At 45.7% G+C, this 23,767-nt stretch overlaps 1 protein-coding gene across 1 annotated transcript; it reads right to left on the bottom strand.

The window, feature by feature from the left end:
• Positions 1-12,157: 12,157 nt before the first annotated feature.
• LOC111233340 (FH2 domain-containing protein 1-like) lies at positions 12,158-23,325 on the bottom strand (the record flags this gene model as incomplete). The annotated part of the gene is made up of 13 exons (XM_022761133.1): positions 12,158-16,981; positions 17,071-17,166; positions 17,302-17,466; positions 17,649-17,766; positions 18,105-18,175; positions 18,263-18,370; positions 18,661-18,731; positions 19,444-19,544; positions 19,807-19,892; positions 20,773-20,875; positions 22,503-22,564; positions 22,896-23,066; positions 23,164-23,325. Coding segments are annotated over 13 exons (3,633 nt in total), but the record flags the coding sequence as incomplete, so codon positions are not given.
• Between the last annotated feature and the right edge of the window lie 442 nt (positions 23,326-23,767).

Below are 23,767 nucleotides of genomic sequence, written 5' to 3'. Positions count from 1 at the left end.
TGACCGTCACAGATCTTCACTATCAGCACTGATCAATCAGCTCGGATCAATAACTAATTGAGAAACTCAAACAGCAGCAGCTGTTAACAAGACAGCAGTCACAGGGAAGCAGAGCGGAGACAAGACTACAGCCCAACACACACTGATTCTTCAGGCTGATACCTTACAACATATATCGACCTGTGTTTATTCAGGTGGACAAACTGTCACAAACTTCACTCTGGAGTTTCTGAACTGAAATTATTTTTGATTTATCAGCCAATAAAGAGTCGTTAGAGTCTTCAGAGTATTAAATATAGAAATACAGGTAAAAAAAAAAAAAAATTCATTAAAACCAGGTATTTGGTGGCGCTTCAGGAAAGGTCAGGGGTCAACCTTTGTCTGAACCAAATTTTCATCACCGTCCCTGAAGCCACGCTGTGAGCACGGCTCAAAAGTAGCTTGACCTGATCAACAGGAAGCATTAACACACACACACACACACACACATTTTCATAAACACACACACACAGAAGCCCCACAGGGGGTTGAGGGAGGTCGCAGCTTTCTCACAGCTGATTGACCTAAAGGTCGTCACACTGAAACTCCTACAGGCAGCGTGAGGAGGAGCGGGGGAGGGAGGGGGAGGAGGAGGAGGGATAATTGGGAGGTCAAACCTTCACCCACAGCCCGGAGAGACAAAACATACAACACCTCCCATCTCTCTCACCTGTTCACCCCCCACCGCCTCCTTTCTCCCTGGAGCTGATCTTTCTCTTCACTTCATCTTCACATGACGGAAGCTGCAATATAAACGTAGTGTCCAGAAAAATAGAAACACCTGTAGAGTGGAATGTAATCTAATGCAACAGCCCTGCAGCCAGCGAGTCGGGAGGTGTTGGTGATGGTGTCGTACGGGATTGTTTCATACTGACAGGTGTTTTTAATATTTCAATGTACAGAAACAAAACTGTGTATTAGAACCAGCTGAAGGTTTATAACACATTCTGATCCTACAGTCAGATTCTCACTGGAGGAGAAGTACCTGGAAACCTCGTCAGGAGTCTGCGTTTCATTCGCATGTGCAGACCAATAAAACCTCTGATCACCGAATATAAAACACAGCAAGGAATTCAAACGTATCCTGAACGTCCGAAGCAAATTCCAAGTCAATCCGTTTCACGACGACGAGAGGAACATCAGAGAACAACATTTGTTTTCCTGATAATCATCTCACTGTCAGACCGCAGGCTGATAATCCCCGGATTAAATGATTCATTACTTTCCTGGCGTTCACTGATTGTTTCAACGTTACTGGCTGCAAAGGAGTTAAAAAGGAGCGCTCCCCTCTGAGCAAAGAAATACTGTGTCATCAAGTTGAGATTTATTTTTAGTTTTGTTGTTTGTTTGTTTGTTTGTTTGTTTTGCTGTGAACTAAAAACAATTAAATTAAGAAAAATCAAAAATCAATCAGTGTTTTAGCCTCAAACGCACCTTTCAACAGCCTCTTCTACACCAGCTGTCAATCACCTGACCTGCTCTGACCCCGCCCCCTGGCTCCTATCCACCCCACTCCCCTCGATTCGGATAATCACGGCCCTGATGACCTCTGACCTCTGGCCCTGTTAACCTGTAAATCTCTCTCTCTCTCTGTGTGTCATCATATCAGTTACTACCACTGATGAATTATATAATACCCAGGACTCCTCTCATCACTCCTTCCTTCCTCTCCTTCCTTCCTTCTCTCCTTTGCTGTTTCCAATTCCCTCCTTCCTCCTCTCTTCATCCTCATTCCTTTCTGTTGCAACACGTCCTCCATCCTTCTTCTCTTTCCTTAAGGTCTGGTCCTAATTCCTTCCTCTTTTTTCCTCCTCATTGTCATAAATCTGAATTCAACATCTCCCTCTTCCTGCTTCCAATTTTCATCCTTTTCATCTTTTCCACTCGTCTGTTTTTTTCTCACAGTTCATCTCAAACGTCCAGATTCATTTAGTTAAGAGATTAAATTTGACGAATCTGAAATGACAGACACCAAACTACAAACAAAAACAAACAGATTTTAGAAATGTTCATGTTTGAATAACAGGACGTTAGAGGCCGAGAGTGGCCATTTTTAATTATATTATTTTTTCTCTAGTTATCATGAGTTAAAGGATAAAGGTGATGCTGTTCCACATCTTTTATAGGAAACTCAGATGTGGCCACAACTTTTCATTTTCCTGCATAAAATCCTAGTTTTTTCTTAAAAACTTGAAAATAACGAGCGAGACTAAAACTTTCTCAATTTTCTTTGTAATTTGTACTAAACTGCGTCGTCTTAATTATGAGGAAAATTTCCAGGAAATTAGCTGGACAATATGGGACCTGTGAAATAAAGTGTTCATTTCTATTATTTTATTTTTTTGTAATAGTAATTCTTTTATTTCTAGTATTTATTTTCTATTAGTATTTATTTTATTTCTACTATTTTTCATCTTAGTATTTTTTAGTATTCTATTTTATTTTCGTATATAGTCATTTATAGTAATACAGAGATCATGGCGGCTCTGAGCCTCCGTAGAGTGAGAGACTGAACAGAGACTTTATTGTGTTAAACTCTTTTTGTCTCTCGTCCATTCTTTCATTTCCTCCCTCCTCATCCAAACTTCACAACATTTTCTTTATAACACAAAACCTCCATCTTCTCTTTGGTCTGTGTTTGTCTCCACCCTGTTCGCCCTCTCTCTGGTATGTAGACCCACTGAGTCTCTCCCTCTGACGGCCTTGTAAAACCTGAACCTCTGTGTGTTCTGCATTAAAACAGCTGAGTCGTTCCCACACTCCAGAACCCCGTGTGTGTGTGTGTGTGTGTGTGTTCGTCCTTTCAGAGTGTAATAACATCTTAAAGTGTGTGTTGACAAAACCTCTTCTGTATGTATGGGAAAACATACGTACGTACGTGTGTGTGTGTGTGTGTTTTAGCCTCTGAGCTAACTACTGTCAGACACTGGAAACAGAGAAACCCACTTCAAAGACACACACACACTTCAAAGACTAAGGCAGATGTGGTCTGTGTGTGTGTGTGTGTGTGTGTGTGTGTGTGTGAGAGCTGGATTAGCCTACAAGTGTGTGAAGAATCAATAAAGAGAGGGAGCGAGTGCAGATGAGAGGAATGTGTGAAAGATTGATTTTCAGCAGATGAGGTTTCATCTCTCTCTCTCTGGATGACTGTACATCTGCTGAGTAGAGTACAGTAGACTCTCACTCTCACTCTCACTCTCAGTTACATGTTCAGCATCAATAATACACCACAAACAACCTCAGGGGTCAGAGGTCGCCGGCCTCAGAGCCAGCACAAAAATATTCACCTAGCTCTTTAAAGTTGAGCTGAAATACAAACTACTGTGAATATTTGTCGAGTTCTCAAAAGAGGGTAACACCATATTTGGGCGTGTTAGCGCAGCAGCTAGCTGCACGTTACTCTTTTAATAAGACACGTGAGCCAGTCCAAAATTCAAGATGGAAAGGAAATGTTATTTTTGGCAATAAGTTCATCCACAATCCAGGTGTCAAATCAAACATTTTAACAAAGTAGAAATTTAGTCCACTGAAAAAAAATGAAATGAAAGTATATTTCAGCAAAAATAACTAGCCTAGCGCCAGCGAGTTAGCCTAACGAGCTAATGCTAAGACCAGTTAAGAAGTAGACTGTCGCCTTTGGTTCATTTATAATAAAAAGTTTGTAACTACATTGTGTTTAATGCAGAATTTTCACATTTCATTAGAAATTGCACAAATAAAGCTGTTGAGGAAACTTAAGATTCTTTTCAAGACTTTTTCAACTCCCTCAGCTAGAGAGAAATTAAACCTTAAGTGCCTTACTTAAGTAGGAAACTTAAGGTGTTTTGTGCGAGCGCCCCCAGGCACTGCGGATGTGTTTCCCACGGCAACAGCTGACTGACAGCAGAGCGGATACTGTGGTTATCGAGCTAACGGTGCGACAGGATCTAAACACCGGCGCCGCCGTGTTTCCAGGGGGACAGATTACAGAGGTGCAATGCAGCAAACAACAGGTGCTTTATAAAGCAAATAAACACTGAGGCTGCAGAGTGTGTGTGTGTGTGTGTGTGTGTATCAATAATGGATGCAGAGAGTGTTGCAGGGATGTAAGGGACTTAGTGCTCATGTATATTTTAATGAGTAGCTGTGTGTGTGTGTGTGTGTGTGTGTGTGTCAGAGCTGCAGTTGTTCTCAGGGGAGAAATAGGGTGTTAACAGGATGGAGGAAAGAAAGAAAGAAAGAAAGAAAAGACTCTTTCGCACGTTGGTCTCACGAATCTGAGCAGGTGAGATCCACCACAGGAAACACGTTGATTTTCAAAATAAAACCCCTTTAAAATTGTCCTTTTACTGTGTGACCGCCACAGTCCAGAGGAGAGAAGACCTGAGATACAACTGTTGATGTCTGAACACTGTGTATTTGGTGCTGGGCCCTGGGTTTGGACTCTCAGGCTACAGACCCGCTGCCCCACCCGACTGCTGAAGCTTTCCTCTCTCTGAAGGGAAAACCTGCAGACACGACTGAGGGCTGATGACGTTTCTAAGCCAATGTTTTCATTTAGAGTTAACGTTCTCCAACATGACAGAGTTAAAGGTCAAAGACAAAACAGTAGAGCTCAGTGTTTCCTGTCGTGAAGAAGAAACTGAAATGATTTTCAGTGGCTACATCCTGAACACACATCGTTTACTTCATTTCTCCATTTCTTTAACCACATCTGCGCCTTTGAGGATGACTGTAGTTCATTTCTCATGTAAGTATCTTTTCCTGCGCTCAGAGAAGATCTGAAAGACTAAAACAATTCATTGATTAATCGAGAAAATTACCTGACGATTAATTGATAACAAGAATATAAACTCTTCCTTCATTATAAAACTTGTCACCGCTCACACCGGCTCACATACAGGAGGAGGAATGTGAAAGTCAGTGACGTATGAATGACAGAAGTGAAAAGACAGAAAGAAAGAAAGAAAGACAACGTGAGGATGAAGACGCTAAGAGAAAGAAAAACAGAGCGGGGGAGCGCGAGAACAACGGAGGAGTGAAGGTTTTACTGGCATTCTTCAAGTGTCGCCTTACACACTGTAAAACACAGCAGAGTGTGTGTGTGTGTGTGTGTGTGTGTGTGTGTGTGAGAGAGTGACAGAGAGAGAGAGGACACAATGAGGAACAGGTGCTCTGCTGTCCTGTCTCCTCACACACACACACACACGTCTGCAGGTCAGTGGAAGAGAGCCGGTTGCCAACGCTCCCCAGCGACCACCAATCGGAGCGGTGCTGCTGTCCGGTTGCCATGGAGACGATGCAGACAAGATTAAAAAAAATGAGACAAGGACTGAAGACTGAAGACTTTGTACTTCAGCTGTCAACTCCTGAGCACACCTGGTCTGTCTGAGCTGCTTCCTGTTTCACCTGCCCTCGGTGTCTGTGACCGTAACCATGGTTACAGCACATTACAGCAGTTTTTTTTTTAAAGCACATTCTCAATTTATACATGAATTAAAAAAAAAAAAGGAAATTCTTTTACAACAAAGTGATTTGTCTTCAGATGAGAAAGTTTGTGTATTGATTGATAGATGATGTGATTAATTACCCCGGGAACGATTCAAACAGGTCCGATGCTGTTCTCTGTTTACAGTCACGTAGACAGGTTTTTAGAAATACTAAGATCATCAAAAGATCAAGTCACACTAAGTCCCACACACCAAAGACAAAGCTTCTCTTTATTAAAACTGGGTGTTTTACTTTGGAAATCAGAAAACAAAAGTCTAAACTAACTGTTTTAGAACTTTCTTCTTCTATCATTAGAACTAGATTTCATAATTCTTCACAGACGCCTCCTGGGAGATTATAAGGACATTAGAGCCCCATCAAAATAAAAGCTGTGTCCCAATTCGGAGGCTGCATTTGAAGAAAGATTGCATCACAGCGTCACGATTAGACTGTTGCATCTTGACGTGCTCCTTCCAATGTGGCGAGGAAATGCATCCTTCTTTTTCCTGGAGCAACCGAAGCGCCACACAATCATAGATCACAGGCCTCCGGTGTGTTACCTTAATCCTTATTATTATCCTCATTATTTTCATGTAAAAAAATTTTTTCTTTCTCTTTAATTATTTAATTATTTTTTCTTTAATTATTTAATTATATTTATTAGTTATCAATCTCAAGTATTTTCAATATTTATTAATCATTTTAGGTATTTACTTATTTATTTTTTGTTTTATAGTTTATTTACTTATTTATTTATTTATTTTTTTTGTTTATTTACTTATTATTTGATTTATTTTTTGTTTTCGTTTATTTGCTTATCTCTTTATTTCTCTTTAGTTGTGTGTGTGATGGGGTGGGGGCTGTATGTTCTGTGAGGAGACAGAGGAGTGACCGGCTCTGTTCAATAAAATACAAAATGTCACTGACTCGCTTCATTTAATAAAACCTGAGGGCTGACTTCTTCTTCTCCTCTAGTTAAACGGTGCGAGCGACTTTAATTACATGTGAGAACCAGACTGAACCCGTCGCACAGAGACTGCACTGTAACCGGAAGGTCGCAGGTTCAAACCTCCGTCCTGCTGACGAGCAGAAGACTCCAGGAATGCTGCCGCAGCTCGAGGTATTTCTGTGTGTGTGTGTGTGTGTGTGTGTGTGTGTGTGTGTGTGTGTGGAGCGCGCTGACTCGGCGAGATTGGTGTGGTGGACCTAACTGGCTGGAATGCTGCCCGGCGCTGGAATGTGACCTTGCTCACACACACACACACACACACACACACACACACACACACACACACACACACACACACACACACACACAGAGGGTATGGGGGTGTGTTAAGGTGTGTATGAGAGAGACATCGAGACCATTAGGACCTATTTTCTTCTTCAGCTTCTTCCAGCAGGTTCAGATTACTTGATAAATCAGATCGTCATTGTGTCTGATCAGCTGATCATAGAGTCATAATCTCAGTATGACATAAACAGTGTGAAGGAACAAAGTCATGATCAATGACCGGGAAATAAAGACGGACGACGTCTCCACTTCCTCCCACTGCACTGAGATGAAGCTGAGAGATCCTGGACACGAGCGCTGCCATCTTGAGCTGGTGACGTCACTTGGAGCCGCAGTATTGAGGCTCCGCCCACACACCTGCTCGACCCAATCGTGCGTCAATCACAGCTGTCAATCATGACATCACACTGCCGTTTTAAAGCATCAAATAACGAATTAAAACCAAACCTGTCCATTGAACAAACACCAGCGCGATAACAACGACCTAAAATGACTGGGAGAAGTTCGGCCCAAGTCCCACCCACTCACACGGAAGGGGGCGGGGTTTATGGACAATACTGCAGCCGCCACCAGGGGGCGATCGAGATGTTTTGGCTTCACTTGTTCAGATGCTGTGTGACAGGAAGTCCGACATGTGGCCGTAATCCTGTTCCGTGGGATCAAACTCTCAAAGACAGCAAAGTAAATCCGGCCCACACCTGGCCCATGTGCTTGTTTTCTTCTGGCCCAGTACACGCTCGGTTCCACGGCCCAATTCTGGCCCATATACAGCACGACTGTCAGATGTCGATCCCACATCTGGACGCACACACAGCTGTCAGACAACACCGGAGGATAACAGCTGAAATCTGCCCAGATGTGGACGTATATGGGCCAGACTCGCGCCGGGGAAGCTCGGGCATATGTTGGGCCAGACGTTTGATTTCACTCTCTGAGCTCCATCAATCATCATCATCATCATCATCATCATCGCCATTAGTGAGAGAGAAATCCATTTTGGAAACTTGGCTCCACACAGTCAGAGTCTCCTCGTTAAAACAGGCCGAGCGAGGACACGATCGTCCTCCGCTGGACGTGGACTTTGCTAACGTGCTACAATCACACACTCACATCTGGTGTGTGTTTTCCACTGTGTTACAGCTGTTTCTTCTCTAACGGTTGTGTGTGTGTGTGTGTGTGTGTGTGTGTGTGTGTGGGGTAGTCACAGGACCTGCAGCTCAGACTGTGACCACAACATGAAAATCAACTCTTCCTGCTCAGGGACATGAACGCAGCACACGAGGTCCTCTGACAGGAAACACACCGTGACACGTTCAGGTTCATCCTTCCTCTGAAAACACCTCGTTCAGGACACTGTGAAGTGTGTGTGTGTGTGTGTGTGTGTGTTCACATACCAGACATGCCACTGCTGCTAAAATGTGCTTGTGTTCATACCAGTCAGCTGACCCTAGCATGATCAGTGTGTGTGTGTGTGTGTGTAACATTTGAGTGAATTATCAAACAGATTGACTTTGTCGACAGAGACACAAAAACTGGTTTAAAACAAAGATAAACCTCTGAACGAGTATTAAACTGTATTAATATAATTCCTGCACGTGTGTGTGTGTGTGTGTGTGTGTGTGTGTGTGTGTGTAATCTCCTGTATGTGTAGTAATCTAGAAAAAATGCTCTTAGATTACAGAGCATATCTCCCCAGATTAGTGCCCTAGTTTTTCTGTCTATCTGCTTCACACACACACACACACACACACACACACACACACACACACACACACACACACACAGTGGGAGAAATGAATTGTCCATCACCAAATCTGATCTTCAAAAATCGGCTTTCATGTGATTTGAATGAAATAAAACCACAGCGCTGCCTCTAGTGGTCAGAGACAGAACGACACAGCTGGACAGGAATTAATCATCATCAGGCGTCCCATCATGTCTGTGTGTGTGTGTGTGTGTGTGTGTGTTCAGATGGCAGTTCCCATAGGAGCAGACTTCATATCCCATGATCCCGATGGAGCTACGAGTTGTGCGAGGAATCTGAGGAATGTTCACTGCTGCACATTCCTACACACACCTACCGTCTGTCTGTCTGTGTGTGTGTGTGTGTGTGTGTGTGTGTGTGTGTGTTAACTTATCAGAGAGTAAGAAAGTGTGGCTGCAACTAACGATTCGATTAATCTGACGATTCTTCTTTGGATTAAATCGATAAATTTTCTGGTTAAATTTCAGAAAATGCTCAAACATTCGAATCACAGTTTCTCCAAGACGAGGCGTTCAAGTACCTTTCGTCTGGTCAACAATCCAAACCTCAAATATATTCAGTCTATGATGAGAAAGATGGAGAAACTCTCACATTAGATGATTTATCAGTTATCAGTCGATCGACCAATCAACCAGCTCCAATCTGAAACCAATCAGTCGTTTTAAAACTGAGGTGTATGCAGGTGTGTTCAACATATACGTTGATTTAAATATAGTTTATACAGTTATTAAAGGGTTTAGTTTCCACATTTAATCACTCAAAACACATCTGGAGGATCCTGGATCGATCCTGGACAAACCGCCTTTTATAACCGTCAGTGTTTCCTAACAATCAATACTCATCAATACCTGTCTGTCTGTCTGTGTTAATGGCTTTCATTAGGTCTGTATGTTGTTCTGATTCTTTAGCCTCTGTCTGTTGTTGTTATTATTATCTGTTTGTCTGTTTTATACCTACGAATAAAACCTACTTTATTCAAATTTTTAAAAATGTATTTAAGTTTTATCTGTATTTATACCTGAATCAGAATTATAATCATTAGTAATATAAATGAGAAATTATTATATTAGAGTAGTTACTTTGTAAAGAGTAAAAGGAGAAACACACTTTCTCTCAGTCACACACTCGACCTCACACACACACACACACACACACACACACACAGAGACAGAGCAGCTGGTGTTTGTTTGTAAAGACGACCAAACAGGAGACACAATGGCCCCTGAACGCCCCCCCCCCCCCACACACACACACACAGACGCTGATGTCATCAGCTGGCACCTGAACCACCACAAACACAGACCACACACTCACTGATCAGGTGTCAGTGTTTGTGTTTAAAGAAACCTTCAGTGTGATTGACAGTGAGGAGATGAGGAGGGAGCTGCTGCCACCTGCTGGACGCTGTCACACACTGCAGAGATCGTTCTCTCAGATCTCAGTTCATCTGCCTCCATCCACATACAATAATACTTTAAATCTGAGGTCACAGCTTCACGTCCGACATCAACCAGGGGACAAAAACATCAGGTTTCCACCTTAGAAACAGCGAAAGTTCAAACATTTATAAATATAAAAAGATGCTGAAGCCGACTTCATCGCTGTGATGCACTGAACAAAACTCTGCAGCTCGGCTGTGAACCAGAACCAAGAGAGACCACATCAGTCCAGTTTAACTTCCTGTTTCTTCCTCCCCCTCCTTATATACAAAGGCCTTAATGGACGAAGACCGAGCTACATCGATATCTCGCTCATTAACTGTAGACGTCCTCAACACTGATCATCTACTGCTGCTGAACCGATGGTCCAGCAACAGACACACAGTAAGACACGACCTGCAGCCTTCAACTCGCTCTGACCTTTGACCCGCAGCATTGCAATGAAGTCACAACATGACGTTCACAAACAGACTCACAACCCTCAAACTTTTCTCCCTTCATGAACCAATGAGGCGACGGGATGAGGTCTTACCTGGCTCTGCAGGTGCGGCGATGGTGACGTCACCTCTGCGTTCTCCTCCTCCTCCTCCTCTTCCTCCTCTCTTTCATCACTGTTTGCCACCTCCTCCTCTTCTATTTCCTCCTCCATCTCACCCTCCGTCTCCTCCCCCTGCTCTTCCTCTTCCTTCACTTTGTCTCCTCCGTCCTCTGTCCGTGTGATCTGATTGGCTGTTTCAAGTTGGGTGGTGCCAAAAGGCTCAGACGGACAGGACTCGTCCTCGATGGTGACTATGGCTACTCTGATCTCGTCTTCCTCCCCATCATCCTCACCTCCTGCTCCTCCTCCTCCTCGGTGTAGAGAGGAGGAGAGGAAAGGGGAGGAGGTGAAGGAGGAGGAGGCGGAGATCGGAGTGTGTCCACCAATCAGCTCTCTCTGCACTTTGTATCTGAAGTCTTTCACCCTCAACCTCTCTAGTTCCTCCTCCTCCTCCTCTTCTTCTTCTCTCCTCCTGGATGAAGTTTGTACTGTCCTCTCCTCCTCATCCTCCTCTCTCCTTTCATGACTCTCTCTCTCCATCTTTTCCTCGCTCATCTGTTTTGTTCGTCACACTGCTGAAGTACAAAGACACATCCTGAGGAGACACAAAGGATCGACATCAACACACGAATGACAACAATCACAATAAAACTACAGCAATCACAATTCTACTTCTCCCTAATTTAAAGTAAAAACAGTATTATTATGATTATCAAATAAAGTATTATTTACATTAATTATAAGTTTATTTATTGTTTTATCAGACCTCAAAGAAACCTTCAGGTATTTTGTTTTGTTAATGATTAAAACTGAACATGAATCAGTTCATTGTGATTTAAGAAAGAAAAACTGCAAATGATCAAATCTGAGAAGCTGAAACTGAAATATTTGGCATTACAGCATGAAAAATACTGATTATGCATATTAAAATTAAAAGAAAAAAGGTTTTTACTGTGCATCACATTTTAAAAGCTATTGTGTCTAAAAGCTTAAACTCTCGGAGTCAGATAAATGCAGTGTAATGTCTGTCTTACTGGTAAAGTATCTGGAAGTATTCGCAGTTTATTCCCTGAAAAGCACTGAAACGTTACTAAAATACCGGTACCAGGCTAAAAACCAAGATAAAAGTGGTAAATTAAAACAGACTTACCTTTAAAAACACAAACTTTCCCCTCCAGCTCCACCGGACTTTAATTTTTAAACACCAGGACTTTTATTTTTCTCTCCTTTCGTCCTCTTCTTCTTTATTCTTCTTCCCGGAAGCTTCAGTTCTTCAGCTCGAAACCAAACAACTCGACTTCAGGACAAACTTCTCCACCTCCAGGTTTATGTTTTTATGTGTTTTCATGACTAACTAGAAACAAAAACTAAACTTCCTCCGCTTCGGTTGTTTCTCTTCTTGCACATGGAGCTTTGTTTGACGCCGGTTGATGACGTATTGCTTACGCACTACGCGCCGTTCCGTGATTTTTTTTTTTGTTTTTCAAACAATCTGTGATTATTCTCAACAAAGGCATAATACAACTTTAAATCATTCACATTTTATTGTTGTAATAGTTAATTTAAAAAAAAACGGTTTAATATTTGTTGATTTCATCAAAAAAAATGACTCGAAAATACAAATAAATAACAAATTATTCACAAACACCAGTGAAACTACAGCACAGATCACATCGTGCTTTCCACAAGACACGCTGTTGGTACCACTCTCTGATAATGCACCATTTATACAGGGCTTATAAGTTAATTAATGGCTTTATTAATGGTTAATAAATCATTTACCAACGCTTTATACATCAGTTAAACGCCTAATGACGACAACTTTTTGGTTGCCAGGTTGTGGAAAATCCTCCACCAGCACATTTTGTGTTCTGGAAAACAGCTGCAGTATAAACTGATTATTAATATCTTTTCCAGACGATAAAATGGTCAAATAGTCCATTCGAGATGTTTCCCTTTTGAATTAAAACATTTTGACCTGATGATGGCGCTAGATTTAAAGTTTTACGGATCACCAAATTCTTACAGTTCATCCTGATGGGAAAATAAATGTCTGGACCAAAGTGGTGGATCACCGGACAAACAGATTATCATAATAAATATAATCAAAAAATATATGCATGTATGTTTTTTAAATGGAACAGTCAGGCAATTCGATTATCCAGACAGAAACAGAAACAACGTGCGGTGAGTTGGAGGAATAATACTTTATTAATTAGTAGTTAGATTATATATATCAAATATTAACTACATACATACATAAATAGATACACAAACATACAAATATCCTCATATTAACAAAGTTGGCACCGCAGACTTTTCCCAGTGAGTCAGACACTGTTGGTTTGAATCAGAGACACTTTAAATATCTCCTCGTCTAAATCTACACTCTGTTTTTAAACTATATGATTCTCAGTGATTTAGCATTTTTAAAATTTTTTTTAAATACAATGATAATTATAATAATGATATAATTCCTATTTCAATCAGGCCAGATTCCTCAGCTTGGTTAGTGAAGTTAAAGGTGCAGAATCAAAGAGGAATTTAAGAGGAAACAGGAAACACCCAGCCGGGATTCAGTCACGTCACTTACCATAAACACTGCAGAGAAGACGGGGTATTTATTCTTTAAATCTCATTACACATTCATGGATGCATACATTTATTTCCTTCACATGTAAACTACTGATGTGGCAGCGCTCAGAAGGCCCAGGGAGTCCATGCTTGGACCTCAGGAGGCTACAACTTATTCTTCATGCTTTATTTTCTCTGGGACACGAATTATAAAAAGCTTTGTGATGTCTGGAAAACTGTCGCTGAGCTCCAGAGGTTTAACACGGGAGACTCTTGCTGAACTTTATTTTGGAACAAAGCTTACAGGAAAACGAAGCTATGAATGGATAGTGTCTGAAAGCTTCACAGGAGCTTCACTGGAGCTCAGAGGAGTCGGCTAGCTTGGTCTGTGGTGACATTTAGCACGTTCGAAGGCTGCGTAACGTGTGTGTACTTGATATTAGGGTCTGGTCCCTTTGTCTGGCTTCAAAATAAAAGTTAGCAACCACAGGAATCTGGGGTTATAAATGTTACCTGTGTGATAATTAGTCGATAAAGGATAGAACTGACGACCAATCTGTTTCGTCGATGAATTGTTTCAGTAAACGTGTCCATGATACAAACTGGAAGAAGACCTCTTTGACTTTAGGAAGTCTGTGTATTCAACAGGTGCGACGACACCACCTGAGGCTGTCGGCTTCTAGATATCACAATGCTGAACTCAAAAGACAAACAGCTCGTCGTGGCACATGGAGTCCCTGCCTGTAGAGAAGGAAACGCTGCATGACTGAGAACAGAACTGCAGCAACATCCACTTCATCTGGAAAAGTAGCCTGTACCTGCCGCGCCAAGAACACCTGCTGTGTTTCAAACAGTTCCCCTTCTTTCCAAGTAAGTTTTGAAATGTCAAAATGAATCAATTCCAACTGTTGCACCGTCACCATCAGACAAAAGAGGATGGTTATGCGATATTTGAATAAATGATATGAAATGATGCACAACTCGATGAATTAAATGCCAGAATAGAAAAGTTGTGACTGACTGGCGCTGCTAGCATGTTCCCAGCTGGGTAGTGTGTTAGCGTTAGCATCCCTGCGAGCAGTCGTCACATCACGAGCCTCTAACGCCAAATATTTTTGCAGGGATGCGTGGATGAACTTCTGCAGCTTACCTGAGGACCAGAGTGTATCCTTAATATATTTCATATTGGAATGCACTTTGTAATTATCACTTAGATCAACAGTGTTTAATAGAAAAACCCCGGGGACGGTTTATTCTTCATATTTTAGTGCCTTCAAAAAAAGACAAATTAAATTAATCTTCATACTTTAACGAAGCCTCTCAACCTTCAGAGAAAAGGAAACTGTCTGTGCTTCATATTGGAATGTGACCTCCTTTGTTTCTCCACCTAAACTTGTGAGTTGTGCCGAGGAATGCATCTTTCTTCCTCTATAAATTAGATCCTACACTTCATAATGGAATGTGTCCACTGCCTTCTACCCCCAGTACAGAGGGGAAGGTTCTGCACAGAGTTCATGTTGGAATGCGGCCGTAGATCTCTCCTGTTATCTCCAGCTCGGCCTCGCGGCCTTGACCGAGTCTCTGGAGTGAGAGGACTTGTCGGAGAAGCTGCCGCTGTCGCTCCGCCGGTGGCCTTTAGGAGGAGCCAGCGAGTCGTGGAGGGGGGAGCGAGGAGACGCCCTGATGCTCTGAGACCTCCTCAACGGGGAGGAGGAGGAGGAGGAGGACGGGTTGAGGAGGTCTGAAGATCTGGAGGCGGTGGAGACTCTCACTGAGCCTGCTCGGGTGAAAGGCGACGAGTTGCCGGGCGGGGCGACGGAGGAGGAGGAGGAGGTGGTGGTGGTGGTCTTGGGGGAGGGTTTATGGGAGGAGTCTGAGCCAGTGTGGGGTGAATGAGGAGGAAGTGCGGTGCGTCTGAAAGAAGAGGAGGCGGTGCTTCGGGCGAAACCCGGAAGCGGCGATGATGACGGGGTAGCGGCTTTGTGCAAAGGGGTGGCAGGAGCACTGATGCTGCCTCCTCCACTTCCTCCTCCGGCCTGAGCGAGCGCTCGCAGCGTGGAGCGACACATCTTCTCCTCCGGCTGGGGTTTGGGTTTTGTTACAGGTTTTCGGACGGACGGCTTCCTCTGCAAGTCCTGGTTCTGAGGACCTGAGATCTTCTGGTCTTTCGAGTCTTTGTGGATGCTGGATCGTCGGGAGGAAGGAGCAGTGGAGGGCCTCTCTCCACGCCGGAGGGAGGTGCTGCTGTTGGGGTTGGAGACGGTCAGACTGGCGGGCGCCGCGGAGCTGGAGGATCCCCGGTGGTGGGCAGGAGGCTTCTCGGGTCGGCTGGTTCGGGAGATGGGCACAACACGCCTCATGCCCTGGTTCTCGGAGGTGGTGAGAGTCCTGACGGGTCTGGACTTGTTAGCGGTGGAGGCGGAGCTTGTGGTTGCGTTGGGTTTCGACGCCGCGGGTCGGGTTTTTGAGGTTAAGGTGTTCCTGGTGGACGGTTTGGACAAAGTTGCTGGTTCCGCCTTTCTGTTGGTGGAAGCGTTGCTTCTTCCCCTGCCGTCTGTTGATTGTTCTGGGCGGGTCTCCTCATCTCTTGTGTCATTGGTGGAGCCCTCTGCTTCTTCCCTGTGATTGGCCGGTTCCTTACCTTCCTCGGAGGCATCTGTGGTGAGAGCAGGCGCTCCATTGGCTGATGCAGGCTCTGCTGGGCGCCACCTGGGGGAAGAGGCTTGCCGTGACGGGTCGTCACAGCGGGAGACAGGCACTGGTTGGCTGCTGATGGGTACAGGCACTGGCTTTTCATTGGCTGGCTGAGGTTCTGAGGGCGTGTGATTGGCTGAGGCGGAGGAAGCTGGCTGGTTTCCTCCCTGATTGTCAGTCCGACACGGATCCTTATCAGTCCGTACATGTGTGTTGTCCGTGTGTGCGAGTTCGCCGGCCGCCTCACACACACCTGTCACACACCAGACAATCACCGGCTCCTCCTCTTCATCTCTTCCCACCCCAGATTTTTCTACATTCCCAGTCTGGGATTCGTCCTCTCCCTCTTCCTCTTCCTCCAGATCCGTGATGAACACGTCGTCCTCGTGGCGACTGGTGTGATGCCCTTCGTCGCGACCGGTCGAGGTGGCGACCTTGTCAAACACCCTCAGCTCAGGCACCAGCGTGCACGTTTCTAAAACCACAGACATGCCGCCTGTCGCGTCGCAGTCGAAGCTCTCGTCGCTGCAGGTGATTCGTCCACTAACGGCCCGACCGGCTTTATTCGTTCTCGGCGGTTCCCCCCTCGTCCGGCTGCTAAAACCGAGTCTGTCGTCGCCGTTGTTGTTGTTGTTGTGGTCAGATTGCTGGTGTGAATCAGAGGTAGGTTTCTTTGTGGGATCGACGACGTCTGCTGGAGTCTGGGGAGCAGCGTAGCTGAGGTAAGTGGTTGTTGTGTGATGTGCGTTTGTCTCGGGAGGTGACGAGGGGGTTTGTGGTGCGATCTCGCCCGACTGAGGCTGCTGGTTTTGGGGGAAGCTGCATGTGGTGACCCCTGGACTTTGGGGCAGAGTCTGAGGGGAAGGTTTAGGCGAGGCCGATCGAAAAGCTCCTCCTCCTCCTCTCTGCTGGCCGACTTTGGGGTCAGAGGTCGCCATTCCTAGGAGCGTGCTCAGCTCGCGCTCGGCAGCAAGAGACGGCGAGCTGGATGGAGAGTTCCGGGAACGTCGTAAACTCCCTGAGCGCCCCAGAACACTGTTGTTTAGGGGTGAGCGGGGGCGGGACTTCGGGGTCAGGAGCTCCATCAGCAGCCCGGCCTCGTCGTGTCGTGACATGGCAGCTGACATGTCCGTCTCGCTGCTGCAGCGCAACCTGAAGCTTCCAGACACCTACGACAGGATCACACAGTGGAAATCGATTACTAATCGAGCAGTTTGTGCGTCTTTGTGTTTCGGCGTTTGGTTGTGAGTCGTCCTACCTCCTCGCCACCGGCCCAGGAGTGCCTCTTCTGCTCCTCCAGCTCCTGCAAGCGCCGGCGTCGGGCGGCCTCCTTAGCCTCCCGCTCCACGTTCTCCTGTAGAGACAGAAAGACATTACGTTTCTATTCAGGTGGCAGGAGAGTTCCTGCTGACTTAAACGGCAGCTGCTGAAGTGGATGTTGAAGTGTAAATGTGTGTGTGTGTGTGTGAACGTCTGCGTGTTTGCGTACCTTGACGGCGTGGCTGAACCTGGAGCAGAAGGTGTGAAAGATGCCGAAGCAGTCGTCGAGTCTGAACGCGTCTCTGTCCTCACAGAAGAAGTCGATCAGCTCGCTGCCTTCCTTCCTCAGCTGCTGCCGACTCCCCCGCAGCGAGCACAGAGACGAGGTCGCCGCCTGAGGAATGAGAGACACGGCCATGAGAACAAACTAGAGTGGGACCCAGGAGAGAAATCCTGGATCCGTCCCTTGAACAGGATCTGCACCAAAAGCCTTTCGCCTAAAGTCAATATGGAGTCTCAAAAGACAGCACACAACTAATCATGGCGAGGTGCTGCTGCGTGCTGAGGTGTGTTTACCTGCAGGAAGCCGTCCAGTTGCTGCAGCAGCTCCGTGTCTCTCTGGACGTTCTCCTCTACTGAGCGCGTGCGAGACATCAGCCTCTTGAGTTCAGCGTCCAGCGTTTCCAAGGAGATCCTACACAACAAATAAATAAATCAGGAAAAACAATATTTTTTAAATATTCTCTCTGAACAAAATAATGTCTGGTTGTATTTTTAGTCTAAAAACATTCCTCAAATGATAATAAAGGTTTGATCAGTGAATGCATCACTGAACAGGGTCCAGAGGTCAGAGCGTCTGTATGAAGAGTTCAGACCCCGAGAGAAGAAAAACAACCACAGAGATGAAAAATGAAAGAACAAAGAGATGAAGAGAGAGACAGAAGGGAAATCTGCTGTAATGCTTAGGAACAGGCAGAGGGCGCTGTTGCAGAGCTAATGTCTCTGAGCGGTGAACCTGCAGTGACGCCTCACCTGGCTGCTGCCTGGACGTGACTCAGCTTCAGAGGAAACTCCAGCAGCCGCTCGTCTTTCTTCTGAGCTTCCTGGAGGAGAAGGAGGAAACATGTCATCATGTCTGTCGTCTCCATACGACACTATCGACCTGCACGAGCGGCGGCGTCGTTACTGACCAGAGCGACGAAGTGCAGCAGGTTCATGCCCGGTTTGTTGGCCTTGGTGTCGGCCAGAGACAAGAGGGACGACAGCTTGAAGCCCACGGCGTTTCCTGCGTAACCTCCCTGCAACGCAACCGACACAGCCGTTACACACACATCACATCTGAGAAGTGTAGAGTCTATAGTCTGCATGTATATTATATATACACACATGTATATATGATACTGCCAGACAGTGTGGAATAACATGATTAACATTAAAGCTACTTTAAGGCAAATTAAAAGAGGAAAACTGCGTTAATGAGTTAACTAAACAGCTTTCTACACCGTCCTCCCTCCTCCTACATCTTCTATCCATCTCTCTCTGTTTGTTTATTTCCTAATTGTTCATTAATGCAGTTTTTTCCACTCACAGCGTTGAGGATGTTTCCAGCCTGCAGCACCAGGTGGAGAACAGCATGGAGCTCCTCACAACACATTAACTCTGGAGCAAAAACAGAGGGAGGGAGGGGGAGAGAGAGACGTCTTCATTTGCATCAACAGACAAATAAAAAACATCACGTGCTGGAAAAACACTTTCACACACAATAAAAAAAGCTTATAATCCTAAAATCCCTGTGTGCACCTCAGAGTGTGACTGTGTGTGTGTGTGTGTTAGCAAGTGCAGGGTTAGTTATCAATTCAGGCAAGTTATCAAGTTCACACACACACTGCTATAAATAGTCCATTGTGTGAAGTGTGTGTGTGAAGGGAGGAGAGTGTTTCATCTGCAGCGAAGATGGAGACAAAGCAAACCACCGACTCTGGAAGTCTCCGTTTTTATTTTCCACATGTTGTTGCATGAAAAGACAAAAGTAAACAATATTTAAAGGCTCCGGTGTTAAAACAGCATGAAGACATCGCTTTGGAGGAAGCTATCGTAGCTTCTTAGCCGTGTGTAAACATCCAGTTATATTTTATTTTATTTATTAACCTGGAACAAGCCTGATTTAGATGATATGGTGAACTTAAACAAAGTTTCTAGGTTTTAAAGAAGCTTGTTGCTTGTTTCCTGTTTCAGTCGGTGTCGGTTTCTTTGAACCGTGACGACCATCGTTTCCCAACCAAGAGGTTTCCACAGTTGCTGAAGCTGCCAAACACAGACGTGTGATGCTGAGAGAGCTAGAGACTGTGGCGTCCTGATGCAGTGACGTTACCTCTGGTGGCAGAGCGGAGGATCCTAATGTCTCGTTTCATGACCTCGCACGCCACGGGAAACTCCTCCTTCAGCAGCATGGACTCCACACGGACGGGGTAACTACAGAGAGAGAGAGAGAGAGGAATTAATGAGCCACTTTTTATATGAGGGCAAGCTCGCAAATACAGGAAGGAGGCAGCTTCATGCTTCAGTCTTTTCATTCTTTCCACCATCTGCTGCTGCAACAAACTCTGAGAGCGTCAGAGCTCCGTGAGATCCGGAAGGAGACGCTGCTCCGTCTGTTTTCAAGTCTTTATTCTTTGTGTGGATCGATGACTTTCACAAAACGAGGACTGTTGGAGTTGAGGTGCGGGCGTCTCACCTGGGGAGCTGGATCAGCAGGTACACGAAGGAATCGGCCAGTGAGAGCTTCGAGACGTCGCCTCGGTACGACTTCAGCTTCTTCACCTGTAGGAGAGGAAACACATGAAGAAGAAATACCACCATGATGACGTTAATGGAAGTTAAGGTCTTTCTTATTTGCAGCAGACCACATGACTGAGCTGGACCGAACGAGCCAATAGGTCGTCTGTTTATGACCCATAATTATTATTTATTGTAAGTGACCTATAGTGGCCGTAGTGATTGTGACGGGAGCAAAGGAGGAAGTTAGTTGATGCGGTAAGACGAGATCGGCCGCTGTTTGTTTCCCAGGTGAAACCGATCGACAACTTTATTACCGCCATGATGACGACAAAGGTCCTCTAGCCTCAACAAGGTATTTATTTAAACAAGAACCACGCTCTTTTCCCAAACCTAACCAACCAGTCACCAAACCAAGACCGTTCAATAACCTTAACAGCGCGTTTCCGGTACAGCTGTCGCCATCGGAGCGGCGCCAACTCAGGAAACGCTCCTATCGGTCGTATCAGAGGGTTGTGGCGAACGACCTACAGGTTGGAAGACTTGTCGGACTGAACAATACTCGGATGCTTTCCCCGTTTTTAATGAAGCTTGGGTGAAAGTTCGATTCTTCCCTCACGTTCTACCTTGTTCCTTTACTCTTCCCTCCTTCCTACGCTGTGAAATCCCTCCATTCACAACCTGGACGTCTCCATATCTGACCAATGAACCTTCCTTCCCCTCAAACCAATCAACTGCTGGATGCCGTTCTTTAAGTATCATCAACCCACCTCCTCCCCATCACCACGACAACCTCCATCATGTGTCCATCAACCTTCTCCCAATCTCCTGCGTGATTCTCAGTAATTTGATCCGATTGACTTCGTAGGGTTCGTTCGTTTCGTTCGCAGGGTGAAGTGTGTGTGTGTGTTCATGTGTGCGTCACCTCTTCTGTCTCCGGCAGCAGTTTCAGCAGCTCCCTCAGAGGCTCCGCCCCATAAGACTCACTGTTGCCTTGGCGAATGTCGTCTACTATCGTCTGATTGGACCTGGAGAGGAAGGAAGGTTTTACTTTACAGCTTTTGGGAAGTTCGTCGCTGAGGTACAAGAAGACCAAACGACTGAGACCCGGAGAAGGTTTCATGTTGAGGAGCCTCAGCAGCAAAAACCTGAAACCAGTTCCTGCTTTAGACCCAGCAGCTGTCAGTCGTCCTCCCTCATGCCTGTATGTCTCTCCCAGTGTTTGGTAAGCACTCAGTCTGAACACAGTGATGCTGTCAACACAACACAAACACATTCAGGACACTTTCTGCCGCTGCGCTCCCTCCCTCCAGTTTACATAACCACTGAAAACCTCTGTGGTTTCAAGACGCCATCTTGTTTCACGGTCAGCGCGTGTTGAAACCATCGGCTTTAGAAAACGTAAATGAAGTGAAAGGGTTGGATTTTCATTTTAAACATGTCGCTAAAGTGTTTGACAGCGTTGAAGGTCTTTTCCTTTTTTAGTGTCTTTGTGATGGTTTCAGTCGTTTTGAGTCTCGTTTTTTGTCTGTTTGTGATCGTTTTTCTATTTTTCTGGTATTTTTGTGTGTGCTTGCGTTCGTCTTGCATCGGTTTGGAGTCGGTCTGCATCTTTATGGTCATTGTGGCTGTTGTGTGCTCATTTTGCATTGCTTTGCATCTTTGTGACCATTTTGTGTCTCTTTGTGGTCGTTTTTCATCTTATTGTGGCCATTGTGTGTTTGTTTAGCTTTGCTTTACGTCTCTTTGTGGTTGTCTTGTTTCTTATAGTCGTCATTTTGTGTCTCTCTGTTCTAACTTTGCTTCTTCTTCTTGTATTCAGCATTTGGCGTCTCTTCCAGTGACTCATTGCAGGTGGAGCCCGGGGGGCCTCCTGGACTCTCGGGCCCCGCAGGCTCCTTCGACGACCCATCCGTGGTCATGAACCCGTTCCTCTGACGTGACGTGGAATCAGTCACAACACGCCGGCATCACCACAACTGTTTACCCATAACACCTGGGGATGAGGGCGAGGAGACACATCACGCCATCCTTCTCTCTCTCTCTCCCTCTCACACACATTCACATCCATTTAGTGACACATGTCAGTGTTTGATGCACAGACACCAAATCAATCGTCCAGAGTTGTAACATCCCGTGTCACGGTGTCATCGACAGCTGTGCGGCCACGTCTTCAGCGGAGGAGACGTTTCTCTCACGCTGCTGATTTATCCACTTTGTTCCATTTCATCGATACACCGACTTCTCACTTCGTTCCTGCGTTTCCACTCTGTCTTTTATGGGAAAGTTAAAAGTCTGCATAAAAACAGATGGATGGAAACACACTTTGTGAAGTCCTCAACTCAATCTGTCGAGAGTTCGGTCTGCTCATATTTCAGAAAAAGAAGCCTTTAAACCAAGACTGTTTTGTTGGTGCATCAGGGATCTAAACCGGAGCCACTTAAACCTTCAGTCATGAATCTATCAGGCTTCCTCAGGCTAAAACTCTTCTGTAGTGCAGCTCCCTGCAGCTGGGGAGACGCCTCATTAGGGGAACAGCCTCTGACCCAACACTCACCTTCCTGGAACATGCATTATTTGTTTTCAGAGGTGATTTGATTAAATTGTGAAATGTTTATTTTGTAAATCTTGTCGTTTGTTCGTGGTCAGATTTACCTCTTGAACTGTTTGAGGAAAATCCCGACGTTCATCCCTCGCTTAGAGTCCAGAATGGAGATCTGGTAGAGAGACATAGAAGGACACAGGGGGGGAGGGAGAGAGAGAGAGAGAGAGAGAGAGAGAGAGAGAGAGAGAGAGAGAGAGAGAAAGGTGAGCAGGTGTCAGTTTAAGGTCACAGCCCAGGTGGAAACTGTCCACACACACTTCACCTCCTCCACACCTTCAACAAACAGCGGCACACACCACCCTGCATCACACACACACACACACACACACACACACACACACACACACACACACACAGGCCCAGAGGTCATGGGGCCAGAGCGTCTGAAAGTCACAGAGCTCCGTTAAAGACACATCGACCACGAAGAGACACAAATCAATCACCTCCTCTTTGGTTTCTCTGAACGAGCTCCTGTTCCTCCCTCCCCTGGTGGGCGTGGCCTTGTCCTTTGATTGACAGTCGTTCTGACCAAACAGCTCCTCGATGGTGTGGACATCGATCTGGTACTGCTGCTGTACTGGGCTCTGAGTCCACAGGTTGGGCCGCCCCTTCACCTGTGACACACACACACACACACACACACACACACATGTATATCCAGGGCTTTACTATAATAAAGTGTGGATCTGTGATGCCGAGCTGTGACTTTACCTGCTCCTCAGGTATCGTTTTCCAGTAGAAGCTCCTCACCCTCTTCTTCTTCCTCAGGCCTCCTCCTGCGGGGTCTCCCAGCCCTGGAATCAGGGGCAGTAGAGGCGGCGGAGGAGGAGGAGGAAGAAGAGGAGGAGGAGGAGGAGGAGGAGGGGGAGGGGGAGCGGGGGCAGGGGGAGGCGGTTTTGTCCGGTTGCCTTCGATATCAGAAAATCTCAAAGGAGGAGAAGGAGGAGACGTCGGCACGGCGACGGCCACGCCCTCCTCTTGGAGGGAGAAACCCTGCCTCTCATTGGCCGGGGAGACGCTGGCCATCACGTGCATTCCCGCGGCCGATTGGACGGGAGCCGAGAGGGGAGGTGGGGGGTTTGGTGGTGGACAGGTTGGTCACCGAGGGGATGGGCGACCATGGCGATGGGGGGAGTGACGATGATGAAGATGGGTCATCGCTTTAGGAGCATCACAGGTTGCTGAAGGGTCAAAGGTCAAATCCAGAGGTCGGGAGACACATGGGCCAAGAGCTTGAGAGAAAAGAAAAGAAAAACTTTAGTAAACTTTTATTTAAAGCTTCTCAGTGTCACAGTTGGTTCTTTTAATTAATCAC

This window comes from Seriola dumerili, unplaced genomic scaffold (assembly GCF_002260705.1).
Source record: "Seriola dumerili isolate Sdu_G_001 unplaced genomic scaffold, Sdu_1.0 BDQW01000388.1, whole genome shotgun sequence".
Classification (NCBI taxonomy): Eukaryota; Metazoa; Chordata; class Actinopteri; order Carangiformes; family Carangidae; genus Seriola; species Seriola dumerili.
The sequence above is the reverse complement of the archived record's forward strand: the minus strand, read 5'-3'. Positions and strand labels throughout refer to the sequence as shown.